Below are 10,546 nucleotides of genomic sequence, written 5' to 3'. Positions count from 1 at the left end.
ACAAGAATAATTGACTAGTTAGTCATGTACAACATTAGATAAGATCGTCAAGATAAACATGTCCTAAATTTTTTTATATAAATATATATATTCTGTATCATGCAGCTATGATGTTCCTGACTCAGGTAAAAAAATCTTGGTGAAAAAAAAGGGAGTACTTGTTCAGGGAAATCAAGATGAAAAACCAAAATTATTTTACTGATTGCCCCTCATGGGGGACCTCCCACCACAAGTTTTCCTTAAACAGCATTCTCACAATTAAAACTTTTGAAAACATGTAGACGATCCCGTCTGGGACCATCATTGCTGAATGACCTTATGACTGTGAAACTGGAATCCCCAGAAATTGTGGAGTTTAATCCAGATGATGCCATTGACAACTGGCTGGTAAGTTTCCTGAAATAACTAATTTCAAATCATTTGTAATAGAGATCATTTACATGATCATTTAAAATACAGTGGATACAAATGTTATTACAATAAAAGAATGAAAATTCCGTCTTATTTGGTACTATCAATTTGAAGATACTGTTATGGTTCTATGACATAACCTAAATCCCAGATGATTAAATCCATTTTACTTAAATTGGAACAATAATTTGCTCTTATTTTTAGTCTGGATCTGTGATGGGGAGAAGAATGACATACAGACGCCAGGAAAAGAAGGGAACTTCAGAATCACAACAGTCTGTTGTTATACAATACGATTCTGACACTGAAGATGTCCAGCAGATATCAGGATCACAAGAGTCTCAAATAAGTCAAGAGTCACATGACACAGACAGTGATCAGGGTGTCACCGAGCCAGCTACCTTGGAGGAGGGTATATCTGTGCCACAGGAGGAAATTCATGAAGTGACAGAGTCTTACATGCCACTTGAGAGGGACATTAACATTCTGTGTGACAAAGATTCTGACCCAGATATTGAAGAAGAGTGTTTTGACTTTCAAGATGAACTATTGAACTTTGATAAGTTAATGGCATTTAGCAGAGAATAAAAAATGAATATGAAAACATGTTTTATAAGAAATTGCATTTAAACTGAAATAAATGTGACAAGTTTCCTTCGATTTTGTTTAATGTCATTCGGTCTGACAGATTTCCTTTCGGTCTGACAGATTTCCATGGTTTGTCAGACCGAATGTCTGACACTTTTTTTTAACTTTCGGGAAGTCTGTCTTCCAGATACTTGTCCAGATGAGCCTGATCCATTGTTGTCTACCGACGACTCCTTCGAAACTGATGCCTCATTGTCAGATGAATCCGCATTTTCTAACAGTGATAGTGATTCATCAGTTGCTACACAGTTGAATAGAGAAGATGCTTCTTCAAATGAAAATGTTTTAAACATACTATCATGCTTTCAAAAACACAAGTTAACTGCAAGTGCCTGCAGAGATATTTTAAATACAATGTCATCTGTCTCTGCATCTGATTCTTACAGGACTTTGCTAAATTATGATCACTTGCTATCACATGTTCCCACTACTTCTTACAAAGAAATTCATTATTGCTCAGCATGTGGATGTATTTTCCCTGAAGACAGGTCAGTGTATAGATGTCTGACAGAGCAATGCCCAGGGCTAAGATACATAGGAGGACATTCACTACAAGATGGAACAAAACAACCTGGAAAATACTTCATACTGGCTGACATAGAAACACTATTGAAAAATTTGCTTATAAGTCCTGGTTAGTATAATTCTTTGATTTGTTTAGTTTAAGCTTGCAGCTGAAAACATGAATAGGTACCAATGCTTGGATTAAGGATCTTTTTTACATCATATCATATTTCAGTATTCCAATTCACATACTAATGTACATGACCACCTTCCCGGTCTAGTACATGTAGTTAGAGTCTCTGACTTCTTATCCAGCAATCTCTGGCATGGGCTCGAATTTTGGGAGAAGCAAATAGTAGTTTGAGCTTGAGCAGGGGAAAAGATGTCTAGTACTGGTAAAACTTGCCAGGAATGATGGTTAGCTACATTACTTAAATACTGTTGAGAGAGGAGCAAAAAAAAGAGTCACATATAAATCAATAATAAGGAGAATGTACTAATTTGCAAAAAAAAAAGAATTTTTTGTACGTGACTAGAACATAACTATTTGCAATATGCTGGAAACTGCTTACTTTCATTTCGTAAATGCATGCTACAAAGTAGCAGAGCGACATATAGGGATCACTTCTCTGTCCGTCTGTCACAAAACCTCTGGAACTGCTGGTGCAATTTCTTCCAAACTTTACAGGAGTCAAGTGTTTAGTATGAAGTCTACTTGTGCATATCGTCAGCATTTTTTGGTTCATAGATTTTTGTCAGAATTATTCAGGCCCTTTAAGGATTTTTATTAGCTTTTGTTATAACCGTGTCCGGATACGTTGTCAACATTTGCAAACTATCTCCTCCTAAACCCCTGCACCAATAGTGATGAAATTAAACAGGAATGATCCTTGGATGGTCCCAGAGATTAATCGAGAAATCAAATACCATGGGTCAAATGGTGCACATCTTTGAAATCAATGGGTCTGAGCACAAAAGCAATGGGTCCAAAGAGAAGAAGCTTTCAGAATACATTGCATATTAAAACTGCAGTCCAGTCAACAATGTTTACTATTTTAAAGGCTAAAATTTGTTTACAATATATATAGAAAGAGATATTAGTGCAAATCTTTGTTAAAACTAATTTAATGCCTTACAAAAAATTTGAAATATATGGGATGCAAAATATAGGTACATGAATTTTAATTTGGCGTCAAAATTTTTTCAGGGATATTAGAAGACATCAACAGACAGAAAGATGACCAAGATGAAGTTTTGACGGACATATGCAGTGGTCAGCTTTACAAGGAAAAGCAGAGTATCATGCATCCAGAAAATTTGAACTTAACCGTAACATTAAACACAGATGGGGTCAATTTGTACTCTTCATCCAAAATTGAGCTTTGGCCTGTTTTTTTAGTGATCAATGAACTAAGTCCTTCTCTCAGATTTGCAAGGGAAAACATATTACTATCTGTCCTATGGCAAGGGAAAGGAAAACCTCCATTTAAAACCATCCTTCAGTCTTTGAGTGATGAAATAAATAATTTATCAGTAAATGGTATGCAGATGCAACTTAACGATGATGAAATAACAGTAACACTTTCTTTATTGTGTGTGACTGTTGATCTGCCAGCTAAAGCAGGGGTACTAAATATGACATATTACAATGGAGCTAATGCTTGCATTTCTTGTGATGAACCTGGTGTCACTGTTAAGCAAGGCCGGGGCCACAGCAAAAGTTACCCATATAGGCAAAAACAGTTGCAGTTTGAAATGAGAACGCATGAAAGTGTTATAGAAAATATGGCATTAGCATCCGAACAAACAAGAGTAAAAGGCTTTAAGGGTGTGTCAGGACTATCACTTTTCAATGCTTTTGATATGGTTTCAGGAACAGTTCCTGATTATATGCACGGAGTGCTTCTGGGTATTACCAAAACTCTAATGTGCAAATGGTTTTCAGCATCTGAAGCAGGTCAAGGATATTTTGTTGGAAAACAGTTAAAAGAAATCTCTGATAGAATGAAAAACATAAAGCCATTTATCAGATTGAAAGGTTGCCAAGAGACCTTGAAAAACACTTTAACAATTTTAAAGCTACAGAGTTGCAGTCTTTTCTGCTTTATTACTCTTTGCCATGTCTTGTGGATATTCTGCCAGAAAAGTATTTGGAGCATTTTGCTTATCTTTCTGAGGCTATTTACATTTTACTCGGTGACAAGATATCACTAACAATGCTTGAACATGCTGAGAACTTGTTAACCAGGTTTTACTGCAGTTTTTCAGAACTGTATGGTAATGGTAGTTGTGGTCTAAATGTCCACAATGTTTGCCTCCATTTGCCATACTATGTAAGGAGGCTTGGACCTATTTGGGCTTGGAGTTGTTTCCCTTTTGAAGATTGCAATGCACAATTACTTCAGTCTGTACATGGTACTGGTGATGTTCTTAAACAAGCATTAAGAAGTCAGGAAATTTCTATATTTCTTAGATCAAGAGAGGATGTGTGCAAGAAAAATAGACATAAATTAAAGGTAACTTGCACAACTTCCAACTGTGAAATAATAGGAAAGCTAAAACCTGTTGCATCCTCATTGGTTGACCTTTATCGGGCATTAGGTTTACAAAATGATTGTGAGCTCAGGAAAGTACACAGAGTTATTGTCAATGGTTGCAAGTTCTACTCAAGGGAATACTCTAGAATGAAAAAGCGGATATGTCACTGTGTTCTCTATTCTGGATCCTCAGCAGGGTTAGTTCAGTATTATGTGTTTGTTCCACATCAAGATAAAGTGTATGCTGTTATTCTGAAGCTACAGAACAATCGTCAGTCATGGCTTTCAAAATTGGCAGCAGGGAAGCAGTTATTGGCAGTTACCCTTACAGACAACACAGATATTGTTCCAGTAGATGAGCTACTTTGTACATTAGTGTTTATTCAAACTGAGGAAAATAAAGCTGTTATAGTCAAAATTGCTAACAAGCATGGCCATGCAGTTTTTAAGTAGTTGTTGAAAGATTTGTGATTAGTTAGTTATGAATCTTTAAGCTACTATCCCACATATTTTTCATGTAATTTTAACATCAGTGGGCATTAACATCTCTGTATTTAATTACATTATTAAAACAGATGTATTTTACAGATACATAGATGTAAAAATTTGTAATTACGTTAATTAAATACTAGTGCTAATACTGTTGATGTCATTTACATGTATACTCTGTTAAAGCTGATATCCTCATATTTTTACTTTTATTTTAATATTGGTGTGTATTTACATATATTTGATTAATATAATTATTACAGTACAATGATATGAAGGTTTTGCAATTTCCATGAAATAAGTGTACGCCATTTAATTTAAGTGCTAATTCTGTTGCATGTACATGTATGTAGGTCAATATTTTGTCAATATTAACGCAAAGTTTTACAAAAAAGCTGGATAAAAGTGTCCAAACTGTTACATTCAATGGTGAGCTATTGTGATGGCCTTGTGTTCGTCTTAGTCCGTCAACAAGATTTTCTTTAAAATGACATCTCCTAAACAACAAGGCCGATTGCAACTAAACTTTACAGAAATGATCCTCAGGTGGTCCCCTGCAAAAGTTGTTCAAAAAATTAAATTCAATTTTAAAAGTCTGGTTGCCATACAACCATGGCAACCAATAAGAAAAACTTTAAAAATCTTCTTGTCAAAAATTATTTGCCCTAAAGCTTAGATATTTGGTGTGTAGCATGCTCTAGTAAACCTCTACCAATATTGTTCAAATTATGGCCCCAGGGTCAATATTTGCCCTGCCCAGGGGTCACTTGATTTTACATGACTTATATAGGAAAAACTTTTAAAATCTCTTGTCAAACTATTTGACCTAGACCTTAGATATCTGGTGTGTGGCATGCTTTAGTGAACCTCTACCAACTTTGTTGAAATTATGGTCAGAGGAACAATAATGGCCCTGCCCAAGGAGTCACTTGATTTTACATAGACTTATATAGGAAAAACTTCTTGTCAGAAACTATTTGGCCTAGAGCTTAGATGTTTAGTGTGTAGCATGCTCTAGTAAACCTCTACCAATATTGATCAAATTATGGCCCCAGGGTCAATATTAGCCCCACCCATGGGGTCACTTGATTTTACATAGACTTATGTAGGAAAAACTTCAAAAATGTTCTTGTTTTTTTTACAACATTATCATTCTTTACTTAGATGAGCGACCTGGGGCCAATGGCCCCCTTGAGTTTTGGTTACTTTGTATTTTAAAATAAATTTGAACCAGGATGTGGGGTCCGAGAGCAGCTTTAATAATAAATATCCAAGAAACATTGTTAGTAAATATTATACTTGTTAACTTTTCTTGTTGCCTTATCCATTTCACTGTGTAATCTGAGTATCTCTTTTCTTATCCCCACTATAGATGGTGGGGGGCTTTTAGATTTGCACTTGTTCGTCCGTCAGTTCATCTGAAACTTGTCGTATGTAGCCCAAAAAGTATTTGATCCACAGTCATCAACTTCACAAAAATGTTAATCAGCATGTGTTTCGCATCTAGGGTTTTCTGTGTGAATTCATTTAGTAAGAGCAGAGTTGTGGGCCCTTATTAAAGATTTGCAATATTTAACTTTTGTTGCACATAGCTAAAAAAATATTTGATATAGAGCTATGAAACTGCACAGGAATGTTGTTCAGCATAAGTTGTTGCGCACCTGGGGTTTTCTGTGTGAATTCATTTCGTAACAGCTGAGCTATGGGCCCTTATTTAGTAAAAATTTTCAAGCTGTGTTGCAATTTTCATGTTGTGTCGCTAAGTAGCTAAAAGAAAAGTATTGCTTCGCATGTGTTGTTGTGCATCTGGGGTTTTCCATGTGAATTTCATGTTTGAATGGCAGAGTTATGGGCCTTGGCATAGTAAAAATATGCAATTTTCCTCAGCACTGAGTGTGTTAATCCAAACGTGTTAGAGCTTGAATCTGGAAACTTTTAAGAAACGTGGCTATATGATATATATATAAACATGGTTATCAAGCATTACAGGTACATGGAATGTTTATGAGTCATGATCTATTTCTAACTCATATTCATGTAAAAATCATAGGCAGTTCAAGGACTTTATATTATAAAAAGTTCATGAGCCTAAACTCATGAACAGCTCATAAGCCAAAATTTACTGACTATTCATGAGCTTATAAATGTTCATTAACAGTACATGAATTAATCATGAACTTGCTTTAAGGATGGTTCATGAGTTAAAAGTCCTTGAACTCGCCTTTTGAACTAATGATGACTTGTTCTTGAACAATCCTTCATTGGCATTAAAAGTTCATGAAATCATGAACTTGATTTCGCAGGGGTGGAAATAAAGGATCTTTTGATCATCTTTTTATAACTGAGCATTGTAATGTAACACAAAAAGAGCTTTTAACTTATTTTTAAGTACTGTAAACCTATTAACAAGGTTAGAGGCAGAGTGCACCCTTTGCTCAGACAGGTTCTGTAGTTAACAAATTTCCACATACTATTATGACATTTTAATAAACATTTTTTATCACATATCAAGCCCTTTAACATATTATACAATTACTTTCTGTAAAGGACATTGTCCTTTGTACAAAACTGTTTCCAAAGCAATAAAAAGAGTTCAGGAAAGGCTCCTAGCCTGAAATTAAGTAAATGCCAAATCTGCAGTGAAACTTTCATTGTGAATTAGCAATAATACAATCAAGGGAACAACAGTTGCAGAGATTTTATTGCCATTTAATTGTTGTTACAAAATAATAATGACATAGTGTGTTGCATGTTTTTATTTACCTTATACTCTGCTCCCTCACAGAAACATTAATTGTGAAGACATTAAAGCATGCAGCAGTAAAATGCATGGCTTGCAAGAAAACTAAGGTCTTTGCAGGTGTTTTTTTTTCTTTATATGATGTTAGAGCAAGGATTTGCAATTCAACAGACAGTCTTCCTGCATGTTTACTGGTATTGTTGAAAGTCTTTTTCACAGACAGACTTAGGTGCAGCCACAAGTCTTTACAGTCTGTACTTACCTTTCTACAGACTATTAGTACAGTTCGTCTTTGAATTGAATTATAAGAAACATGTACTGCAGAATAAATACATTAATTTTGTGCATAAACATTTTGTGTAATGTTTCGTTTGTTAATGGTAACTGAATGCTGTTAACTTTGTATCAATAATATAGAAACATCAAAATTTAATGTTCTAAACAAATCAACAAGGTAGAGCAACATTTATAGACTACAACCTCTGACATAAATCAACCACACCCCCAAGGCACCCAGTAGAGCAAAACACCCCCAAGGCACCCAGTAGAGCAACAAATGAAAATAGGAGAGGGCCCCAAGGGCTAAGAAAGGAGAAGGACTTACCAATAACAGCAGTTCAATCAAAAAATAATAGAAACCTTTCTGTAATGTGGATGCCCTACATTCTGATGCTGTCCTGATTAATAGTATAACCCTTATCCCACTTAAAAGACCTGTTCATCTGTTAATCTGGACAAAACCATTCATCAATTTTAGGGAAACTGTGCTGACTGAATAGCAAACAAGTGCAGAAACTGATAATAGTCAGACACCATCGGATGTACCAACTCCTTGCTCATACTGCAATTGCTACATCATGGTAGGTCCATTACTTGAAAGCAGTAAACAGCCCAGCTCAGGTTGTGCATGCTCAGGCCAGGCTTAATTTTCATTAGCATGTTCAGCTTCTTGGCAGTCCATAAAGATTAAGGTTTACCAAGCAAAGTAATTGTTCTAACTACTTAATGTATCTGAAATTAGGGTTCATGCAATGAAGATCTTGTACTGAAAGCCTTATATGCACATTTAAATGTTATGTATGTAAATGTGACTTATTTAGATCCTTGCACTCATTCAGTGCAGTCAACAAGGCTACTTGCGACATCTATATATGTATTCAGCCTTGTATACATTAAGCTGTTTAATCTGTCAATATCTTATGTAAATGCTGCATTAATAATAATTATTGTCTTCTGTAGTGACTTTCCGTTTTGATCTTTATTCTCATGTTATATTATATCAATCATACTCATTACATGTACTGTAACTTCATGCAACTTTTTATTTCTGTAAATAATCCTGAAACTAGTTGATACTAACTAAAAGTTCAGAACCACCTTGTGTTTGCAATTTTGTTCTCCCCTTTATTTCTGTCTAGGTCAGGTAATGATTTTCCAGCTTTACTTATGATAGACAATGCCAGTTGCCTATTTAAATGTGCATTACTTTAGGCAGGCAACTAATTATAACCACCAACCTCCAGTTTAAGCTGGCTGGATAGCATCCAAAGTTCCGGGCAGCAGAGACGGACAAGTGGTCGAAATCTGAGTGACCCTTACCCCGCAGCCATTTTCCTCAATCATCTTCAAAATCTAGAGCTTAAAAATGCTGTTCAAAGTATTAGTCAGCAAATTGAGAAAGTTATAGACATGTAAATTGTAAAAGACAAAATCGTGTATGGCTGTGGCCAGCATGTTGAACCAATTTAAAACCAAACTTCATGTAGTTTGGGAAAGTAGAAGGCTTTATTGAATATTCAGGAGCTGGATGGGAAAATTGTCTTGAAACCTACCTTCATTTATGACCTTTTTGCTGATTAAATGAATTTGATGGATCAGAATCCATGTTGTCACCCAGCACATGTGTAAGATTTGTAGAAACCACAGGAAAATCAGTCACTGAAGGGTGATGAGAAAAACAATAAATAATAGAACTACAAACTTGGTTTGATTCATTGTGGACATGAAATGCAACCTCTCATGCTTCTAGCACCAGTTTAGCTGTGATTTGATGCATGGCAACTGTGATGCAGATTTGTTCTAATTTACTGTCCTTCAGTTCTTTGCTAAAGCACAAATTTCAAGGTTAAAAGTGGTTGAAGATTAAAAGGTGTTTTTTTTTAGCAATTTTTAATCTATTTGGATTATCCCTTTTATAATTTGAAGATTATCACTATCATAGGATGTCATGCCAATACATATGTACAATTACTTAATTTATTCTCATACCCATTTACATCTTTGATGCTAATTCAGGGGAATTTTACACAGAGCAGTTATCAATATTTAATGAATCTGTTAGCATAACAATATTATTGTTCTATAAAAGACTTCACTCTGTCTTTCGAGTTCAATGCCACAAATTTATGGCTTCTGCAGAATATAAAAGGTAAATAAATGGCTAGGAGCTTTTGAAAATGAATGAATGAATGAATAAATAAGTTTGACACTAGAGAAATGGTTTGAGAATTTTAATGATATTGATGGTGCAGTCATATGCTGTCATAATAAATGAGCCCCGTCATGACAAAACCAACATAATGAATGGGTTTGCAACCAGCACGGATCCAGACCAGCCTGCGCATTATATTGATGGTGCAGTCATATGCTGTCATAATAAATGTGTAACTGTTGTACAATACTGAAAAAAAATCAAATGTATAGTTAAAAAAATTCAAGAATATGACACTGGTTAGAACAATTCAGACTGACTCTATAAAAGAAAGTATAACACTTGAAAGAAGCAATCTATGCAACTGACAAAAGCCAATTTCAATCAAAAGTTTATTTACATGTATTTTATTTGCTCAAAGTTGATAAAATTACTGAAATTGAGTGACCAACATAAATTAAATGTTTATTCTATTTCTCAGCTTAAATTCACCCATATTTCCACACTGTGTCTATATCTTGCACACAAAAATGTGTGAATGAATTTAGTTTAGTCAAAGTTATCTTTGTTTATTCCAAAGATAGCTAGCTGTTCTTGTTCATTATGTACATAGGATATGTATATCATAACCAATGCTATGTATTTGATTCATAGTCCACCTTTTGCTGAAGTCGTGCAAATAACATTGTTTATTTGTTCATGTTGTACTCCTTTAGGTTTAATTTTCCCCCGTTTTGTACCCCATCGTATCTGAAGTTTAGTAAATGCTAATGTTGCACGCTCATT

The 10,546-nt window shown here is 34.9% G+C and overlaps 2 protein-coding genes across 2 annotated transcripts; both read left to right on the top strand.

Annotated features, from left to right (window-relative positions):
* The first annotated feature begins 247 nt into the window (after positions 1-247).
* On the top strand, positions 248-1,172 carry LOC132722602 (uncharacterized). The gene is made up of 2 exons (XM_060707124.1): positions 248-387; positions 616-1,172. The coding sequence occupies exons 1-2, from the start codon at positions 319-321 to the stop codon at positions 997-999; spliced, it is 453 nt and encodes a 150-aa protein (XP_060563107.1). The 5' UTR covers positions 248-318; the 3' UTR covers positions 1,000-1,172.
* Positions 1,081-6,889, top strand: LOC132722600 (uncharacterized). Its single transcript, XM_060707122.1, has 3 exons — positions 1,081-1,090; positions 1,175-1,693; positions 2,771-6,889. Exons 1-3 carry the CDS (start codon positions 1,081-1,083, stop codon positions 3,775-3,777), a joined length of 1,536 nt encoding a protein of 511 aa, XP_060563105.1. The 3' UTR covers positions 3,778-6,889.
* The last annotated feature ends 3,657 nt before the right edge of the window (positions 6,890-10,546 follow it).

Source organism: Ruditapes philippinarum, unplaced genomic scaffold (assembly GCF_026571515.1).
Source record: "Ruditapes philippinarum isolate M1 unplaced genomic scaffold, ASM2657151v2 ctg9829_1_1_1_1, whole genome shotgun sequence".
NCBI lineage: Eukaryota > Metazoa > Mollusca > Bivalvia > Venerida > Veneridae > Ruditapes > Ruditapes philippinarum.
Note: the sequence above shows the minus strand (reverse complement) of the source record. Positions and strands in the feature narration are given on the sequence as shown.

Excerpts from the sequence above, each read along its gene's own strand:
- LOC132722602 (XM_060707124.1), top strand. The coding sequence starts at position 319 with ATGACTGTGAAACTGGAATCCCCAGAAATTGTGGAGTTTAATCCAGAT. Across the intron at positions 388-615 it reads ATGCCATTGACAACTGGCTG|TCTGGATCTGTGATGGGGAG; the intron begins GTAAGTTTCCTG and ends TCTTATTTTTAG.
- LOC132722600 (XM_060707122.1), top strand. Across the intron at positions 1,694-2,770 it reads AAATTTGCTTATAAGTCCTG|GGATATTAGAAGACATCAAC; the intron begins GTTAGTATAATT and ends AAATTTTTTCAG.